Below are 21566 nucleotides of genomic sequence, written 5' to 3'. Positions count from 1 at the left end.
AGCTCAGGAAGGACTCTGGGGAGGCAGGAGGGCTTCCTGCAGGAGGAGGGACTTGGGACGAACTTTGAAGGATGCTAATGATGATAACTTTGTTGTTGCTACTCAGTAGCCCAGTCGTGTGTGACTCATTGCAACCCCATGGACTGTAGCACGCCAGGCCTCCCTCTCCCTCACCGTCTCCTGGAGTTTGCCCAAGTTCACGTTCATTGCATCATCCAGCCATCTCATCCTCTGACGCCCCCTTCTCCTTCTGCCCTCAATCTTCCCCAGCATCAGGGACTTTTCCAATGAGTCGTCTGTTCTCATCAGACGACCAGAATACTGGAGCTGCAGCTTCAGTCCTTCCAGTGAATATTCAGGGTTGATCTCCCTTAAGATTGATTAGTTTGATCTCCTTGCTGTCCAAGGGACTTTCAGCAGTATCCTCCAGTACCACAGTTCGAAGGCATCAATTCTTTGGCATTCTGGTAGAGAAATGATAGTAACTACCCGATGTTGATTGAACACTGTCTGTGAGCCAGACCCCCACAAGTCAAGCGCTGCCGTCTCCACTTTTACTGAAGAGAAAACCGAGGTACAGAGTGTAACTTGTCAAAGCTTGCAAATGTGTGATTCCTAGCTCAGGCTCCTTGGTGAGGGGTTTTAAGTGAGGCGCAGCCCCAAGCTGGGCAAGGAGCAACCGCTGTGTAAGACCACAAGGAGATGGACTGGGGCAGGGACAAGCACGGTGGAGAGGACCACCACCAGGGTGCTGGAAAACGAGGTCTCAGAACCTGGCTCCCACATGCTGAGCAGCCACCTGATCCCTCAGCTTCCTCGCTTATCCTCAAAACAGGAGTACTTGGCAGTACCAGCCCTGTGTCCTGCTTGGTCATAGTCGGGATAGAGGATGGTGGGGATGGTGTGTCTTCTCCTAGAAACTAGCATTTGATGACTCTTGGGTGCTGACCTGCTCAGCTGCTCCCCTGGGAGCAGCCGTCTGGTCATGGAGGTCACCCTGACTCTAACAGCACCTCCCCGGGTCACTGCTGACCTCTTCCCAGCGCTTCTGGATCTTCTCTGGCCTGGCCTGGCCTGACTCTGCCCCCGCAATATCCTGCCTATCACGAGAGGATGCCTCGCCTGATGGGCTGGCCATAGCCTCTGGAGCCATAGTTTCTGGCGTAGTTTCAGATCCTGTCACTGTTTCTTTTATCTGATGACCTAAAAGAAGTTTGGGAATTTCCTGACAGTCCAGTGGTTTAGTTCAGTTCAGTTCAGTTGCTCAGTCGTGTCCGACTCTTTGCGACCCCATGAATCACAGCACACCAGGCCTCCCTGTCTATCACCAACTCCCAGAGTTCACTCAAACTCATGTCCATCGAGTTGGTGATGCCGTCCAGCCATCTCATTCTCTGTTGTCCCTTTCTCTTCCTGCCCCCAATCCCTCCCAGCATCAGAGTCTTTTCTAGTGAGTCAACTTTTCGCATGAGGTGGCCAAAGTATTGGAGTTTCAGCTTTAGCATCAATCCTTCCAATGAACACCCAGGATTGATCTCCTTTAGAATGGACTGGTTGGATCTCCTTGCAGTCCAAGGGACTCTCAAGAGTCTTCTCCAACACCACAGTTCAAAAGCATCAATTCTTCGGCACTCAGCTTTCTTCACAGTCCAACTCTCACATCCATACATGACCACTGGAAAAAGCGTAGCCTTGACTAGGACTCTGCATTCTCACTGCTGAGGGCCCCGGGTTCAATCCCCAGTCAGGGAACTAAGATCCCACAAGCCACGGGGCATAGCAAAAAAAAACACAGAGAGAAATATTATTTTACTTCTTTGTGTCTCAGTTTCTTCAACTGTAAAATGGGGACAATTAAGTTATACCTCATAGGGTTGTTATGAGAATTCAATAAGTTAATTTAATAAAATCTCCCAATAGTGTCAGACACATTGCTTACATTAATTAAGTGTTCCTATTATTTTTAACAGGGCCACTGTTATCATTATTACAACAGGTGGTTTCTGCACACCTACTCTGGGCCTTATTGTGCTGGTCATAAATGGCTAAGCTCTCAGGCTCAGTCAGGAGGCACCCACAGACTAGCAAGTAAGGCCCAAGTGTTAATACTGTGATATAAGGAAGCACATCGTACTTGGGGTTCATGAGGAAGGTCAAGGGCATTGTTTTCCTCACCTGACTTCAAGCATTGGCCTTTGCCTGGATCTCTGGACTTGCGTCTGATATTTCTGCTCTGCTGCTGCAGTCCAGGCGTGATCCTGGCAGAGGAACTTGGATTTGAGGGGATAGAAAAGCAGGGGCTGATCCATTAGCAGAGTTCTCCAGAGAGAGCCAGGCAGACTCCCCGTAAAGGTCCCGAGCCCCTCCCATGGAACAGGATGGCCAGTACGTGGGATGTTTTGGAGGGAACCTGAAGAGTAGTGGGGCTTCCCTAGTGCCTCAGACAGTAAAGAAGCTGCCTGCAATGTGAGAACCTGGGTTCAATCCCCGGGTTGGGAAGATCCCCTGAAGAAGGAAACAGCTACCCACTTCAGTATTCTGGCCTGGAGAATTCCATGGATAGAGGAGCCTGGCAGGCTACAGTCCATGGGGTCGCAAAGAGTCGAACACAACTGGGTTCCATCTGGGATGGCAAACAAGTTTCATCTCTGGACCAGTCGTCTGGTTCTGGCTGCCAAGAGTGCTGCATTGAAAAGAGTTGTAAGACTGAGCAGGAAAGAGGAGCACAGTGGACTTCGATATCTGCCTTGGCTCTGGAAGGAGGGGCACCCATGCCATATACTCACCATCTAGACCTGATGATATTTAAGGTCCTGTCCAGCATAAAATAACACACACAGTTGGGTTGGTGGTCATCTTTTTTTTTTTTTTCTAAACTTGTTTATTTTTAAGTGGAGGATAATTTCTTTACAATATTATAGTGTTGGTTTCTGCCGTATATCAACGTAAATCAGCCATAGGTGGTTAAGTCTTAATAATTAAGTAAGCTGAATGCACCAGTAGCTTCCTGGAGCGCCTGAGTGATGCAGTGACAGTGCTGGCCTGGGAATAGCCAAGGTGGGAGACAAAGTGTGGAGCAAAGTCTCTTTGAGGTGAGAGTGGAGCCTTAGGGATGCCAAGTGTCCTAGACCCCTGGCGGGTCTGCACATCATTTATGCACTGCCTGCAAATCAGCAGCCCCCGGGGAAGCTGCCCGTTTCTGGGAATTGTGCAGAAGGGAAGGGCAGCTCCTGGAATGCAGAGCCATTTCCTCCACATGGGTTGGGTCCTCCCCCGCAGTGTGTCCTCATCCCCCCCGCCCCGCCCCCCGCACCGGGCACACCCAGACATCGCAGAGATGAGATTAACTTCCCCGGGCTGATTCCACTCAATGTGAATAAAAGTCCATTCACTCTCCCAGGAGCTGCATTAATAATGAATGTGTCCCCTTCTTCCAGCTTTATTTACCAGACAACTTGTAGTTCAACTGATCAGTTTAGGAAGGAATCTCTAAAATGATTAGTCTAGAAACAGAGAAGCAAAAAACAGTGAAACTAAACCTTCAATTAAGTTGGTCGCATCTTTAGGGGAGGCTCTGGGATGACCACTGCCACAGTTCCTGTGGTCAGGGAGGATGAAAGACAGTCCAAGAAATGTACTGTGATGCTGCAAAAATAACCAGAAGAATTCTAGGCAGTGTGGCATGATGGCGCCAAACCTGACCTTTGGTGTCTGATCCATACACAGCTGATGCCTTCTAAATGGTGGGGGCAGTTACTGCTGTGTAGCTTCTCCTGGGCACCTCTTCTTCTGGCCAGGACTAGATGACACTGCTTTGGAAGTGGTGCTGGCAGGGTGGGGTACATGGAGGGGCTAGGATGCCCAATGAGCCCCTTGACAGTGTCTGCGGCCAAAGTCTTCTTTTACCATGTGTCCACTTGGAAAAATGGGCAGTGTTCTGGGCTATTCTTTTGGGAAATAAGCTCTGTAGAAGCCCTAGAAACTGGGAACTTAGGGAGAAGGGGGGCAGATTTGATGAGGGATCATAACCACTGGGCACTGCTGTTTGGAGGGGCTGCTGGGACCCACCGCTGTCCTAGGCATTCGTTACTGTGTTGGGTCCTCCAGCAGCCCTCTGTGGTACGGGTGCCTTCAGGATGGGGTGGGCAAGGTCCAGATCACTGGGGTCCACACTGGAGGGAGCCCAGGGGCCCAGCTACTTGGCACATCTGTGCAAATATACCCTTACTCGGGGACCGCCACCCCCAGTTTTTTCCCACTGGGACTGTAATTACGCATTCTCGAGGGTTCTGTTCTATTTTATAGATGGGGAAACCGAGGCTCCCAGAAATTAAAAAACTTGCTCCCGGACACAAAGGCAGTCCATATCAGAGACACTGAGTGGAACTCAGGCTGCCTGGCTGAAGAGTGCAAGGCTATGACTGACACCTCCTCTGACTCCCTCTTCTCCCGAGAACAGAGTCCTTGCCCCAGACTTCCCAGGAGGTCTCAGGAACCATCCCCCACTTCCAAGCACACTTTGAAAATTGCTGGGTGAAAAGGTTATTTGGGGGTCCTGTGTCCACCTAAGCCCACCCCACCTACCCACACACACACCTCCTAGGGACACGAGGCTGCCTCTATCAGAAGAGCGGGTGTCTTGCCCCGCTTCTTGATCTAAGGGAGGGTGGGCTGGGTGGAAGGCTGCCCTGGGCAGTACTGAGTAGTCAGATACACTCTAAGGGGTATACATGTGTTGGGCCCTGCCTGGCCGCATGAGTAGCAAAGAATTGAGGAGACGTGGCTGTTGTCCACATGGAGCTCCCCAGTTGCTGGGGAGGTGAATCTGCCATTCAGGAAATAACTTCAACCCATGCAGGATGGTGCTAATTCTGGGGAGAGAAAAGGAGCAAAAGACAGCCGCCAGAAAAGCTTATTTCTCAGCTGAAAGATGCATGAAGTTTTCATATACATGTCACTAAAATCGTCCAGGGAGTCATACTGCCTTTTAGGAAGAAGTTTCCAATATGAGGTAGAATTTGGGTTGCCCGTGCACTGGGAGGGGCCCTGGGAGCGGTGGTTCCCATGGCAACCAGCATTCAGCCGCCTCTGCCCTGTGGCTGCTGTTCCAAAAGTTGGTTTCTGAGTGGAGCGGGCTGCCTGGAACCTCAGAGCCATTTCCCATGGAAACAATGTTCTAAATGACGGGTGATGTTGCCACACAAGCCTATTTAATCCGACTGCAAGGGAGCTGAGGTGGCAGTGGGGCTTCTGATGGGGGCGGGGGAGGAGGCTGGGAATTGCCGAGCCCCAAGAGTGGAGGGAGGGAGTCTGTGGTTCTGTCTTCTGGGAACAAAGTAAGCAAGGCAAGAGAACAGACATTTGAGCACCTTCTCTAAGCCGGGCTCCTCTCATACATTTTAATTTCGTGCGTAGAGCAATCCTGCAAAAGATGGTTCTCTAGCCAACACCGTCTTACAAGTATTAAAACTGAGGCTGCGAAAGGTTAACTTGCCCAAGCTCACTCAGCTGGTGGGTTGGGAGAGTATCAGGCATGGAAAATCGGTGGGGAGATTTTAAAGGCAGCCCCAGACCTACCTTATATCACCCTCCCACCTCCAAGGGCCCATCTATGACCCCCAAATGGTGAAGAACCAGTGTTCTAGAATGATGTCCAAGATACTGTCTAGTTGAACAGGCCGGAGAGGAGAGGGATGTTGTAAACTTAACCACCAACCAACCTTTTACCCTGTGGTGACTTTCAAAAATCTTTCTCCACACCACGTGAGATCAGCCGACTTTGTAGGAGGGTGGTACACGCCCCTTGGCATTTTGACTGCCTTCCCTGTTTACAAAGACATCTTTTGAGTCAGGGATTATTTCAGGGGAGGTTCTGCCCAAGAGACCTTATGGACTGGGGAGTTTTCTGGACTCCAGTCCCACCCTTGCAAACCTTCTTTTCCTCCTAGGCTCACACTTGGTTCCAGGAGGGTCTTATCTGTGTGACCAGTCACGCTTGGGAGGGGAGGGAGACAGTCCCAACCTGTGGCTGAGTGAGCCACCTCTGAGCCCTCTGTGTGGAGAGGCTGGCACTGTGTGGTGGGTCGTTTAATGGTTGTTCAGACTTCCCTGGTGGTCCAGTGGCTAAGACTCCTTGCTCCCAATGCAGGGAACCCGGGTTCGATTCCTGGTCAGGGCTCTAAGATTCCACATGCCACAACTAAACTAAGACTTGGTGCAGCCAAAAAAAAAAAGCCATTGATGGGCCCTGGTACCTCTAGCTAACATCTGTCCTTGCTGATGCTACGCCAGGCCCGGTGATGGAGGGATGAGATGCAGTCCTCCCGTTATGTGAAGTAAGTGTAAAGGACTTCAAGTCTTCTATAGGAAGTGGGGGCCTCTGCACCAGGAACTGCGGGGCCTGGGTCAGAGGGGGCACCGCCCATGGGAGGCAATGCCTGGGCTCTTTCCTCAGGGTCCCAGTGGGGATGGGGTGGGCAAAGGGCACCGCATGACCCCAGGGTACACTGGAAAACACAGTTGCTTGGGAGAGAGCAGTGTGAGAGGTCAGCCATGAATGTCCAGTGAATCCCCATCTGCTCTGGGAAGCACTGAAGGATTTTCCCCTACGAGGGACCAGTCCAGTGTTTGTGTTAACCATGCATTCTAACTGTGTTCCACTGAGTCTGAGTTTAGAGGGAACTCTGAATTGCCCCCCACCCTGTGATCTCCTGGGCTCAACTCCTGAGTGCGGGGCACTGTGAAAGGAAATTGGCCCTCATCTGTTTCCTGCCAGCTGCCTTGCTCACAGGCAGAGGGCAATTTTGTCAGGTCCCCGGGCGATTCTGCTGTGGGTGGTTTGAGCATCGCCTCAAAGGTTGGATTCATGTCCTCTATCATATTTATGATGTATTTCTTGTTTTATTTTGAGAAGAAAATCAAGATAAACTAGTTTCCTTCCTGATACCTTTCCACCTGCTTAGTATTTTTTGTTCACGTTGCTGCCAGCGAGAAGGGAAGATAGCTTTCATTTTTATCTATTTTATTTTTTAAATTGAGGTATAATTGATTTATAATATTATTATATTAGTTGTAAGTGTACAACATAGTAACTCAAAATTTTTATCGATTATATTCCATTTAAAGTTATTGTGAAATATTGACTATATTCCCTGTGCTATACACTATATCCTGGGAGCTTATTTATTTTATGCATAGTAACAATGGCAAGCCACTCCAGTACTCTTGCCTAGAAAATCCCATGGATGGAGGAGCCTGGTAGGCTGCAGTCCGTCGGGTCGCTAAGGGTCGGACACAACTGAGCAACTTCACTTTCACTTTTCACACATTGGAGAAGGAAATGGCAACCCACTCCAGTGTTCTTGCCTGGAGAATCCCAGGGACGGGGGAGCCTGGTGGGCTTCCGTCTATGGGGTCACACAGAGTCGGACACGACTGAAGTGACTTAGCAGCAGCAGCATCTTATATCTCCTTGGAAGGGAGCTCTTAAAAACAGCCTCTCACAGGCAGACACATTCACTCTGGCCAAAGTGTCACCACCCTCTTCATTCTAGGTCAGCGGTTAAGGAGAGGCAGTGAGGAGCTGACATCAAACTCCCCTGACCCCCGAGAGGCAGAGAAGACTGAGAGTGGCCCATACCCTCCTCCCCCTGCCCCCGCCCCCCCCCCCGATTTCTGTCTCCCTCAACACCCCTCTGGCCCTTTGGGACCACCAGCTTTGTCATGTGGGAGAGCTCAGTGCGTTGAAGCCACAGCTTATCCCCACCATTATCCTTACCTGTTGGGGGGATGAGGGAGCCAGATGCTGGGACTTAGCTGCCACCTGGTCCTTTTTTCCTGCACCAGGAGAGCTTAAATTCCCACTCAAAAGGAGAGGGAATCGCACATTTCCAGGTGGCCTGAACATTCATAATATTGTCCGGCTTTTCTAATACACAAATAGAATACATGCTTATTGTAGAAAATTGAAAAAGTGCCCCCACATCTGCCTTAGAGACAGCTACGTGCCAATCCTCTCTGTGCCTGGAAGCTCACTAGACATGTAGATTCATAGGTGGGTAACTTTGTGGAAATGTAGTCATATGTACTTGCTGTTTTGCAGCTTCTTTTTTAAAATATATATTGTAAACCTTCTCTAGGCTAGTCAATAGCGTCCTTTTTTAATGGCTATCTAGTATTTCATTGTGGAGAAGGAAATGGCAACCCACTCCAGTGTTCTTGCCTGGAGACAAGGGACAGCGGAGCCTGGTCGGCTGCCGTCTATGGGGTCACACAGAGTCGGACACGACTGAAGTGACTTAGCAGCAGCAGCAGCAGTATTTCATTGTATAAACTTTTCTTTAACTCTTCCCCCATCTACCCAGTATTTATTTCCATTTTTACCCCTGTTCTTAACATCTTTGTCCACTAGTCTGATTACCTCCTTGGACTACATTCTCACATGTGGTATACCTTTAAAAGAGGATATGTCCATTTTAAATTTTGACCATATTTATGCAAGTGACCTCTCAGCCCAGTTTGGACAGATTTATACTCTCACCCGTAATGTATAAAAGTGCCTACTTCCCCGCCACTGCAGGGAAATCCTAAACGTCGACATCGAGCTTCAGTCACTGCACAATCGCCTATCAGTTCAGTTCAGTCACTCAGTCGTGTCCGACTCTCCGCGACCCCATGAATCACAGCACGCCAGGCCTCCCTGTCCATCACCAACTCCCGGAGTACACTCAAACTCATCGCCTATAGCCCCATGCAAATCAGGGTGGCCTCACGATCCACATTTGTTTCTAACACCCTTTCTGTTGAAATCTAGAGTGGAGGACTCTTGGAGCTAAGAACAACTGTGAAAACTCAGCCCTTTAATCTGTTAGGTAAGGAGACTGTGGCTCAATTGGTGGCATTCCCAAGCAGCAGAGATGCAAACAGGACAGCGGTTCATTGTCTCCTGACCTGCCACCCCCAACCCTTCCACCAGCCCTGAAGCTACCCGGGAATGGCCCACCCCAGGTGGTTTGTGCTTCCCTCCAGCAGTGTCTGCAGTGAGCAGCTTAGGTCTCTGGCAACACCCTCAAATTCTTCCTTAGATGACTCTCCTCCTGTTTCCCCCACCAGAGTTTAGCCTTGGTGCTGTCACCCTCCTCCTTCCGGAAACTCTGGGCTTCCTTTGCTGTGACAGGTCCTAGTTTCCCTCCTGTTTTCTGAGTGCTCCTTCCATGCTCCCTGCCCACCTCTCCCCCTTGTCACTTTGTGATACAGTTTCCAAAGACCACTCTTCATGTTTCTGCTCTCTCCTCTGCACAGCCAGTCCTGAGCTTGCTTGCTTGCTTGCTAAGTCACTTCAGTCATGTCCAGCTCTGTGCGACCCCATAGACGGAAGCCCACCAGGCTCCCCCATCCCTGGGATTCTCCAGGCAAGAACACTGGAGTGGGTTTCCATTTCCTTCTTCAATGCAGGAAAGTGAAAAGTGAAAATGAAGTCGCTCAGTCATGTCCGACCCTCAGCGACCCCATGGTCTACAGCCTTCCAGGCTCCTCCATCCATGGGATTTTCCAGGCAAGAGTACTGGAGTGGGGTGCCATTGCCTTCTCCAAGTCCTGAGCTATTCAGGCTCAGTTGTTTTTTGGAATCTTAGTCCCGTGTTTCCAGCCCCTGCCTAGTCACCTTGACACTCTGGACATTTTAGGATGGATAATTATGTGCTGGGAGGGGGAATTTCCTGAGCATTATAGGATGTTTAGCAGCATCCCTGACCTCTGCTGATGGGACACTGGTAGCATCACTTGGTTTTGGCATCTAAATACATCTCCAGGCATTGCATTTTGCCCCTGGTTAAGAACCACTGCCTTCTCTGGACTCAACACCTTCAACGTAAAACTTGTCTGTGATCCTCCTCTTCTTCCTCCCCAACTAAAAGATGGGTTGACCAGATGTCATGAGATTCTCGCATGACTTTCTGCATGATCAAAAGCAAGTTGACCAGAGACTGGAATCAGGATCACTGAATTCTGAGAGTCAGAAGGGACTCAGGACTCTGAGCTCAGGTGTGCTAAGCTCTTGTGCTCCTCTTTCCATTGAGCTCAGAAAACCTCCTATCCTTCTCAGCACTTCAATCCAGTGACCAGACTCAATGTGAAAGGTGATCCTCTGTGCCCTCCCTGCCCAGACCAATGCCTTGTGTTTAGCTCTACAGGAATATAGTGCAGAATTCAGTGGTGGTATAGCTTGTTTGATATGGCCTTTGGCTGGTTAAAGACTCCATGGCATCTACTCCAGGCCTGGCACATAGTTGGTTTCCAGTAAATGATTGAATAAATCATTTTAACAGTTACAGTCTCTGGGTGAGGGATCAGGGTTGGTACTTTTCTTTTGTAGGTCTTTATTTGTACAATTGGGAGTATTTGTTACTCTAGAAGAAAAAAGGAAACCCTGTGAATATTTTCCCCTAAATCAAAGAGGAGGAAGCCCCCTGCCTCATTCCACATGTCTTGCCTCTCCAGGTCTGACCAAGCAGCAACATGGCAACGAGTGCAGTCCCCAGTGACAACCTCCCCACATACAAGCTGGTGGTGGTGGGAGATGGGGGTGTGGGCAAGAGCGCCCTCACCATCCAGTTTTTCCAGAAGATCTTTGTGCCTGACTACGACCCCACCATCGAAGACTCCTACCTGAAACATACAGAGATTGACAATCAATGGGCCATCTTGGACGGTGAGACTTGATGACAACCCTGCATGGGGGTGGGGCATTAATACAGGTTTAGGGAAAATTGACAGTCTTCAGCTGGGTGTGCTGCTGGTTTCTTCCATGTGGCCATTATGGGGTGGTTGGTGTGAGGCTGTGTGTGTTTTCCAGGGTGAATTCTGAACAGCTTTGTAGAAACCAAAATGTATATTCAACAAAGACGCAAGGCTTAGAATCATGCCGACTCAGTGAAGTCATGGTTGTTATGGCTCTCTGATCAGAAGCTCTGATTAACATATCTCTAGGGTAGTCTTCCGTCTATGGGGTCACACAGAGTCGGACACGACTGAAGTGACTTAGCAGCAGCAGCTGATTAAGAAGTTTCCAGGTGGCGCTAGTGGGAAAGAATCCATCTGCCAATGTAGGAGATGCAAGGGACCTGGGTTTGATCCCTGGATCAGGAAGGTCCCCTGAAGTAGGAAATGGCAACCCACTCCAGTATTCTTGCCTGGAAAATCCCATGGACAGGGGAGCCTGGAAGGCTACAGTATATGGGGCTGCAAAGAGTTGGACACAACTGAGCACTAACTAATTAAAAAGTAGGAAATCAACTTTTTTCTTAAGAAGCATAGTTTATTTGGTAACCGCCCCTAGGACAGGCTGAGAAATCTTGCATTTGACATTGTGTTTCTAGTTTAGTCTATGTTGGTCTGGAATAGCAGTTCACCAGCAGGGAACTTGGCAGAAATGAAAACCCTCAGGCCCAGCTGATTCAGAAATTCTGAGCTTGGGTCCCAGCAACCTTTTTTTTTACAGGCCCTTCAGGTGATGGTGAAATTAGAGAACCACTGTTCTAGATTCTTACTGATCCTTAACTTACTTTGTACTGTTTTGAGTCTTGAAACAAAGAGCCATTAATCATAGAGTGTTATATTATGAGGTGAGCTTTGAAAACCACCAGGATACAAGTCCTCTATCAGATAAGTGAATTGCAAATATTTTTCTAGTCTTTGGTTTGTTTTTTGTTCTCTTAACAGTGTCTTTCAAAGACAAGAGTTTTTAATTTTGATGAAATTCAGTTTATTAGTTTGTTTTTCTATGGATTGTGCTCCTGGTGTTGTGTCTGAGATATCTTTTCCTAACCCAAGGTCACAAAGGTTTTCTCCTACGTTTTCTTTTAGAAATTTAATGGTTTTCGGTATTACCTTTAGGTCTATGATCTGAATTTGTTTTTGTATGTGGTGTGATATGGAACGGAATTAATCTTTGGGCATGTGGACATGCACTTACTTATCCAAGCACTATTTATTGAAAAGATTGTCCTTTCCCCAGTGAATTGTCTTTTTTGTACCTTTGATGAAAATTGATTGTCCATGTATTCTATTTGTTTGAGTAGCATACCATCTTGGTAACTGTAGCTTTATAATAAATCTTAGAATAATCAGGTATAGTTAAATCTCCAACTTTATATACTTTTTCAAGCTGTTTTGGATAGCCTAGTTTCTCTCATTTCTGTATGAATTTTGGAATCAGTTAAATTCTAAAATTCTGGATTTTGATTGAGATTATGTTGAATTTATGGATCAGTTTGAGGAGAACTGACATCCTAACAATGCTAAGCCTTCCAATCTATGAAGACAGTATCTCTCTCCATTTATTTAAGTCTTCCTTAATTCTCTCATCAGTTATTTTGTAGTTTGGAGTGCATAGGTCTTTTACATATTTTGTCAAATTTATACCTAATATACAAATATCGTTTGTATTATAAACGATACTAGTTTTTATTTGTTTTTAATGTTTGTTGCTAGTATATAGAGATACAATAGAATTTTATATATTGTAACCTGCAGCCTTGCTAATTACTTATTAGTGCTAGTGGATTTTTGGAGATTCTATTGGATTTTCTGCAGAGATGATCATGTCTGTGAAAAAAGATAGTTTTATCTCTTCCTTTCCAATCTGGATGGCTTCTGTTTCTTTTCTTGCCTTATTTCATTGACTTAATGTTGTACTTGTCTTGTTTTTGATCTTAAGGAGAAAGCTTTTAGTCTTTGAGCATTAAGCATGATGTTGGCTGTAGAGTTTTTATAGATATTCTTTATCGAATTGAGGATGTTCCTTTGTATTCCTAGTTTGATGAGAGTTTTTATCAGGACTACATGTTAGATTTGTCCATTAGCACATGTCAAATGCTTTTTCTGTGTCTATTGAGATAATTATATGGGGTTCTTCTTTTTAGTCTGTGATATAGTAAATTACATTGATTAATTTTTCTAACGTTAAAACATCGTATTGTAGATAAACCTCATTTATTTTTTAGAATTATTACATCTATATTCTTGAGAGATATTGGTTTGTAGTTTTCTTGTAACGTTTGAGTAATGCTGGCTTTTAGAATGATCTCAGAAGCACGCTCTCTTCTTCAATTTTCTGGAAGACTTTGAACAATATTAGTATTATTTCGTCCTTAAATGTTTAGGGTTGGACATGACTGAGCGACTTCACTTTCACTTTTCACTTTCACACATTGGAGAAGGAAATGGCAACCCACTCCAGTGTTCTTGCCTGGAGAATCCCAGGGAAGGGGGAGCCTGGTGGGCTTCCGTCTATGGGGTCGCACAGAGTCGGACACGACTGAAGTGACTTAACAGCAGCAGCAGTGTTCACCTATGAAGATATCTGAGCTTGGAGTTTTCTTTGTGGGAGGTTTTAAACTAAAAATTCAGTTTTAAAAATAGATATAGGGCTATTCAGGTTATCTGTTTATTCTCCAGTGAATTTTTGTAGTTTGTGTCTTTTAAAAACTTGATCAATTCGTTAAACTTATCAACTTTATTGGCATCAAGTTGTTCATAACATTCTCGTATTATCCTTTTGTAATCTGTATACTCCATAGTGCTGTTGCCTCTCTCATTTCTGATAGAGGTAATTTGTGTTTTGTCTTTTTTCCTAATCAGGCTGGCTGGAGATTTATCAGTATCATTGATTTTCACAAAGAACCAGTGTTTGAGTCACTTGATTTTTCCCATGTGGTTTTATTGATTTCCACTCTTATATTTTTTATTTCCTTTTGCCTGACTAGTTTGGGTTTAAGTTTCTGTACTGTTTCTAACTTCTTAAAGTAGAAGCTGATATCATTGATTTGAACATTTCTTCCTTAATAAGATATTCATTTTTGTGTTATAAATTTCCCCTAACTACTACTCATTTAGCTGTGTCCCACAAATTTTAATATGTTATGTTTTCATTTTCATTAGGTTAAAAATACCATTTAATTTCCATTTTGATATCTTCTTTGACATAAGTTATTTAGAAGTATATTATTTAGTTTCAATTGTTTAGGAATTTTCCAAAGATCTTTCTGTCATCTATTTCTATTTTCGTTTCACTGTGTCAGAGAATGTACGGTATATTATGTGAATTCTTTAAAGCTTATTGAGGCTTGTTTTATGACTCAGGATATGGTCTATCTTGGTAAATGTTCCACATGTACGTGAAAAAAATCCTGCTGTTGTTGGGTGTGGTGTTCTGTAAATGTCAACTATATCAAGTTTGTAAGTAGTGTTCTCTAGGTTTCTGTATCCTTATTGATCTTCTTTCTGCTTGTCCTCTCAATTATTGAGAGAGGGGTGTTGAATTTCAGAGTTTAATTGTGGATTTGTCTATTTTTTTTCCTTTTAGTTTGAGCAGTTCTTGCTGCATGTATTTTGACACTCTGTTGTTAGTTGCTAAGTGTTTAGGATGGGTCCATTCGCTTGATGAATTGACTCTTTTATATTATAAAATGACGTTGTTTATCCCTGGGTTTCCCTTCTCAGCACTGCAGCCTGGCAATGCCCAGGGCAGTGAACTGGGCACTCAGAGGTGCCCTCTTTTGTATCCCATCCCTCAGGAGTCACTGTCCTTTGTTGCCTGTTGTCTGATGTCTTGAAATCCAGTTTCATGTATTTGTCTGTTTTTTGGTTATTTCAGGTGAGAAGGTAAATCTGGTTGCCTATACTCCATCTTGGCCAGAACCAAAACCAAATCATCACTTGAAAAAAATAGAACAACTTTGTGTATATACTAAAAAGCACTGACTTATATACTTTAAAAGGGAAAATATTGTGGAATATGAATTTAATTAATTTTAAAAAGCATCCTTCAGAGCTTGTCTGTAGTCATGGAGCTTGGAACAGTTCCTTCAGGTACCAGGTGCATTCCCACCTTGGGGATTTGTGTTTGCTGTTCTCTCTGCTGAGCACATTCTTCCTGCAGAAATACAGTCTCCTTCATTTAGATCTCCGTTCAAGTGTCCCTCTATCTGAGAGGTTTTGTCTATACTCGTATCCACTCCACCCCTGTCACTTCTGTCCCCCTGCCCAGCTCTTTTTCTTTATTCTACCTTTTGCTGTTGAACATGTGTTTATAAATGTTCAATATATTTTTTGTTTGAGTTTTTGTTGCTTCCCACTAAAATATAAATTTATGAGAGCAGGGACTTTATTTACTGCTATATCCTCAGCATCTAGAGTATTGAGTAGGTCCACAATGAATGTCTGTGAAATAAATGAATCAGTCCTGAACAATATATGTGCAATCACAGGTTTGATGTGCTAGTGATATACATTTGCTAACTGACATCAAAATAAATATGTGTAACCAGTAAAGTTTGAAACTTACATTTACACACTTTCTAAAATCATCTCTTGCATCACCTATTTGAATATATACCACACTTTGGAATATACTGAATTAAAGAAATATACTATATGGTTTGAAAGAACCTTCAATATACAAACACGTTAGAAGTATATTGGAAGAATATATTGCCTTTAGGGTTTCCCAAGGGACCATTTTTTGCACATCATTCTTAGTCTATTTCCACAGAAAACATTCTGAAAAACATTGCATAATGCCTGTAAGAGAGTAACATCATGCCTGGTATGTAGCTGGAGCTCAATAAATATTATTTTTCTTCAGAGCCATATTATCTTCTCTAGCTTTTTTAAAATCCATTAATTAACTGTGGTGGTGTTGTTGGGCTGGGTCTTTGTTGCTGCTTGCGGGCTTTTCTCTACTTGCAGTGAGAGGGGGCTACTTTTCATTGTGGTGCACGGGCTTCTCATTGCAGGGGCTTCTCTTGTTGCGGAGCACAGGCTGTATGCGCAGACTTCAGTAGTTGCAGCTCACAGGCTCTAGAGCACAGGCTCAATAGCTGTGGTGCACAGGTTTAGTTGCCTTGCAGCATGTGGAATCTTCTCAGACCAGGAATCAAACCCACGTCCCCTGCATTGGCAGGCAGATTCCTATCCACTATACCACCAGGAAAGTCCCTCTCTAACTTTTTAGAAAGTAACTTTGGGTATTAGACTACCCAAAGTTGTTTCTTAAAAATTTTTTTTTCCTTAAGAGTGATTTTAGGGAGGTTTTGGGATAACATTTATAGCAGTGGAGCCAGGGGAGGGGGAAGCATGGCCACGGCATTACTTTGTAAGTGTGAATCTGCAGAGCTTGTGTTCTGAAGCGCCTGGGCTCCCCTAGGGGCTGCACCTCTCATCCTGAACCCAGAATCAGACCTGATTTAGGTCATTGCCCACTCAGGCCTATAGGGCTTCCCAGGTGGTTCAGTGGTAAAGAATCCACGTGCCAATCCAGGAGATGCAGGAAACATGGGTTTGATCCTTGGGTCAGAAAGATCCCCTGGAGGAAGAAATGGTAAAAGCCACTCGAGTATTCTTGCCTGGAGAATCTCATGGGCAGAGGAGACTGGTAGGCTACAGTTCATGGGGTCGCAAAGAGTTGGACATGACTGAGTGACTGAGCACACACTACCCAGGCCTGCCTCAGGAGTAGATACTAGATTCCCAGATTAGCACAGTTCTCCATTCAATCAGGTCTTGTTAAGAAAAGAAAGGATTTAAACATTACAACTCAGTTCTAATTAGTCTAGCATTTAAAAGGATGTCCCGTATTTGGGGAACTTTCATCAAACGCTGGTTATGTTTAGGCTTGGGCATAATTCTGACCTCTGCTGGGAATGAACTCTTCTGAGTGGTTTGCAGCCCTTGGCTGGATGGGACTTTCCCTGACATCTTGCTTCCCTGGAGGCCATAGCATCCTGGGGAGATGCTGAGCCTGGGATGCCCGCCAAGTGCCCCGAACTCTGGGGTTTCTCCTCTTCCAAATTCAGAAGGAGCAAAAACATGGCAGCTTGATAGTGATGATGAAGAGGAGGAGACAGTAATGACATCTGCGGGCGATTACTGTGTGGAAGGTCCATGCCGCATACTTTTTGTCCTTACAAACATAATTGTGGTAGCTGCTATTGTTATAAAAATAAAGCACAGAGAGAGTCACACAGCCAGCAATGGTCTTGACCTCCCTTTTTCTCCTCTGCTGTCAGTCTGGCTGCGGGGGGGAAAGCTCTCCAACCTCACACAGCTGGTCCCTGCGCCTCTGGGAATAAAGTTGAAATCCCGAGAGCATGGGGTGTGGCCTGGATTATCAGAGTCGACAGACACCTACACCTGCCCTTGCAGCTCCTTGCCCCAAGGTCTCCAGAGGACCAGGGGCCCTGGTTCGGATCTGAACCTCAGAGCAGAGATGCTCACGATGCTCAAGGGGCCTTCTCTGTGGTTTCCACACTGAAGAGTCTCACAGGCTCCCTCAGTTCAGTTCAGTTCAGTCGCTCAGTCGTGTCCGACTCTTTGCGACCCCATGAATCACAGCACGCCAGGCCTCCCTGTCCATCACCAACTCCCGGAGTTCACTCAAACTCATGTCCATCGAGTCGGTGATGCCATCCAGCCATCTCATTCTCTGTCAGCCCCTTCTCCTCCCGCCCCCAATCCTTCCCAGCATCAGAGTCCTTTCCAGTGAGTCAACTCATCGCATGAGGTGACCAAAGTATTGGAGTTTCACCTTTAACATCAGTCCTTCCAAACCTATTTCTTATTTTCCATATTTCTTCTCTTTTTTTTGGCCTCTACACAGAGCATGTGGGATCTTAGTTCCCTGACCGGGAATTAAACCTGGGTCTGCTACAGTAGAGGCGAAGAGTCCTAACCACTGGACACCCTGGGGAATTCCCTATTTCTTGTTTTCTTTCAAGGAGTCTCATTGCCTGAGTCCTCCCCAAATCTAAAAGACAGGAGATGGACGACCTCAGGGGCCAGCATCCAGGTTCCCCAGTGTCTGCAGGGGGCCCCCAACTTTGGAGCAAGCCTGCTCTGTGTTCTTTCCTACAAGGGTTCAGGACCTTTGTCTCACCTTCTGCTGTTAAGGGCCCAACTCTGGGAGCATGTCCCATCATTACTGGGCCCACCTCTTGCTGAGGGGTTGCTTCTTCTCCCCATCTCCCAGGTCTCCGGCCCCCTCTTTGGGGGTCTGTGACTTGGAGCTATGTGACTCCCCATACCCCAGTCAAAAAGACCCAAGACTTAGGCGGAGTCCTGGAGTTTTGTGGGGTTTGTGCATGTATGTTGTAAAATAGTTATAACATGAGACTGACAATCTTCATCATATTTCAGTGGACAGCTCTGTGACATTAAGTACATCCATACTGTTCTGCAGCATCACTACCATCTATCTTCAGAACATTTCATTTCTTCCAGCTGAAGCCCTGTTATGACAACTCCTGTTCCCCATTCCTAGCTCTCGGCAACCCCCATTCTCCTTTCTAGGTACCGCAGATGAGCGCAGTCATACAATATTGTCTGTTGGTGACTGGCTTATTCCACTTGCCACCGTGGTTCCCCTATGTTATAACGTGGTCAGAATTCCCTTCCTTTCTAAGACCGAATAGTCTTCTGTATGCATCTACCACATTGTGCTGAGCTGTGCATCCAGCAGTGGACATCTGCGTTGTTCCCACCTTCTGGCCATTGTGACCGTTGCTGCCGTGAATGTGGGTCTACAGATATCTGCTCCAGTCCATGCTCTCCCTCGTTTTGTCATGGAGCTCTTGCCTGCCTCTTTTTCTTGTTAGCTTGGAGCTGGAAGGCTCCTGAGCTGTATGATATCAGCCCCTTCAGTTTACATCCGAGGAAAGTGCAGTGCAGACAGAGAAGTGACTTGCCAGGGTCAGCCCTCACTGGAGGCAGAGCCAGGCCCAAGGCCTCCTCACTCTGCCCAGCACATCCCATCCTGTCAGCCTGCCTCCTCCTCTGGCCCAAGCCTCAGGCCTGCAGGGGAGGATGTTGACCAAATCCTCTGCCCACTCACAGTCTTCGCCTTGCCACCCACAGGGCCGCCAGCCCCACCCTTGGCCCTGCCAGCCTCTGGAAGCTGGTATCTGTCGCCCCTCAACATAGGACAGTCGTCTCTGGACATCCCTTCCCACCTGGGGGCTCTCAGGCCCCCACTCTGCAGCCACTCTGTCCTCAACAAGGGCTCAGTCTCTGCCAAGAGCAAGAGCGTCGGCTCCCCTCCTGCACCCTCAGAAGCTGGGACGTTTCCACCCTGGCTTCTGCCCAAACCACAGACACAAGTGCTGTTGTCTTCATGGAGGGGCCTGGATCTGGCCTTTCCCCGAACACTCGAATCCACATTCTTTCTGGAGAGGTCGGGGAGGAGGGCGTGGGTAGGGCAGGGAGAGGACAAGAACACTTACTGAGAGTTTATTCTGAGCCGGGGGCTTTGCGTGGTGGGCTCTATGCTCAGCAGTCCTTAGGTCAACTGCAGAGCAGGCTCTTCTCTGTGGCCCCCACTAAGAGGGGGTTCAGGCAGAGCTGGCTGTCCTTCCTCCACTCCCACCCCATTCCCCACTTTCCCTGTGGGCAGTGATGGGGGAGGAATTCCCCTCTTTCTTCTCCTTTCTGAGGGAGCAAGGCCACAGGCCTGAGATTGTGCAATTCAGCCCTGCAGACCTCTGCCTGACCCTTTATCTTGCCTCCATCAGCCATCACTGCTCGAATGCTCCCAGTAACATGGAGCTCACTGATCTCCAAGGTGCTGGGGGCAGTGCCTGCGGATAGAAAGTCCTTCCTTCCACTGAGGCCAGGTCACTGTTACTCCTGCCCTCAGTACTGTGAGCAGCTACTGATGGACAGATAGGAGGGCAGGAAGTCTGGGTTCCCAAGGGGAGGGTTCCTGGGAACACAGGGTGGCAACTGGGGCTGCAGTTTTCCAATGACACTAAAGTATTGGGTTGGCCAAAAAGTTCGTTTGGGTTTTTCCTTAACATCGTGTGGAAAAACCCGAGTGAACTTTTTGGCCAGCCCCACATTTCATTGTTTTCCCCACAGGTAAAGTAGTACTGATGCTTCCTAGCCAGCCCCTGTGCTGAACGCTTCACGGGGATCGCTTTGTTTCATCCTTGTAGCAATTCTGTTACATTGAGATTAGTGTCTCCGCTTTACCAGGGAGCACAAATGCTCTTTAGACAGTATGCACCAGCATTACTGTACCAGTGGGTAGGGTGGTAAAGTCCTTCGGTACCACTGGAAAACTGCTGCCGCCGCCACCCTGCACTCCAAGAGCCCTCCCCCTGGGAACCCAGACCTCCTGCTCCCATACCTGTCCAGCAGCCCTCTGATTGGTCAGGCCTCGGCAGGGGCAGGAACTAAGACTCAGAGAGGCGAAAGAGTAAGCCCAAGATCACACAGCTGATCAGTGCCCCATTCCCTCTGACCCCAAAGCCAAGTGGGGTCCGTGCTCACCTGAGCCCTACTGGCCAGCCTGGGAGCTGAGGGACCGGCCATTGGCCAGTGACCTAGAGTCTGCTCGGCAGGGCTGAGTGATGAAGGTCTGAGTGCAGTGTGGGGTCACTCCCTGCTTGTCAGCAATGCAAACCCCAGGGGGGTGGTTTCCTTTTACTCACAGTCAGGCCCTAGTCTCCTGCAGTTAATTTTGGCTTTTGCCCTGATTTCAGAACTTCTTGTTGATCACTGTTAAAAGTCACAGGACTCGCCTGGGTTGAGTGCTCCAGCCCACTTTGAGATTTCTCCTGTCTGCCCTTGTGTTGGGTGATGCTCCTGGCTCCAGGCCTCAGTGCAGCCACTATCAGCTTGTTATCACCAGGGCCCAGGTCCAGTGACTGGGGGCTCCTCTTTCCCTTGGGCACAAACACCCTCTGGACCAAGACCACATGCCCTGTTGGCAGAGTCTCTGTCCGAACTATAGAGCCTCATAGTTGTTGCCAAGAGTAAATGAAACATTACAGACTGTAACTGCTGGAGGAGACAGACTGCCCACCGTTGTGTGTCTGCTGCCAGCAGCACCTTTTGTTCTGTGCTGTGCTTAGTCACCCAGTCGTGTCCGACTCTTTGCGACCCTATGGACAGACTGTAGCCCACCAAGCTCCTCTGTCCATATGATTCTCCAGGCGAGAATATTGGAGTGGGTTGCCATACCCTCCTCCAGGGGATCTTCCCAACCCAGGGATCAAATGCAGGTCTCCAGCATTTCAGGTGGAATTTTTATCATCTGAGCCACCAGGGAAGCCCAAGAATACTGGAGTGGGTAGCCTATCCCTTCTACAGGGAAAATTCCTGACTAGGGAATTGAACCGGAGTCTCCTACATTGCAGGCAGATTCTTTATCAGCTGAGCTACCAGGGAAGCCCAGCAGCACCTATTAGGTGCTTTGTTATTGTTTGTTAAGTGAGTGAGGGAATGTGACATCTTGTGAAGCACAGCACAGAGTAAGCCTCGTGATGCTTTTATTGTTAAAATTGTTCTAATGTGACATTTGAAGAGGGTGGCCTGATGTTTTCAAGAATAGGTCCTGTTGGGGAATAGGAGGGTGCGACAAGCTGAAAGAATAGTATTGACACGTATGTACCCTTGGAAAAAAGAAATGTGAAAGTGTTAATTACTCAATTGTGTCCAATTCTTTGCGACCACATGAACTGTAGCTCACCAGGCTCCTCTGTCCATGGGGATTCTCCAGGCAAGAATATTGG

At 47.2% G+C, this 21566-nt stretch overlaps 1 protein-coding gene across 5 annotated transcripts in view; it reads left to right on the top strand.

Moving 5' to 3' along the window:
• MRAS (muscle RAS oncogene homolog) overlaps nt 1-21566 on the top strand; it is a 68347-nt gene that overhangs the window by 18854 nt on the left and 27927 nt on the right. For all 5 annotated transcript variants that reach the window (XM_055413129.2, XM_055413119.2, XM_055413110.2 and 2 more), the window contains exon 2: nt 10498-10708. In XM_055413129.2, the coding sequence (XP_055269104.1) occupies nt 10516-10708 (193 nt within the window). In that variant the 5' untranslated portion in view covers nt 10498-10515. The remainder of the gene's footprint in view (nt 1-10497; nt 10709-21566) is intronic.

This window comes from Moschus berezovskii, chromosome 1 (assembly GCF_049115385.1).
Source record: "Moschus berezovskii isolate FMDL1 chromosome 1, NW_MosBer_1.0, whole genome shotgun sequence".
NCBI lineage: Eukaryota > Metazoa > Chordata > Mammalia > Artiodactyla > Moschidae > Moschus > Moschus berezovskii.
This window is presented reverse-complemented; position numbering and strand designations above follow the sequence as displayed.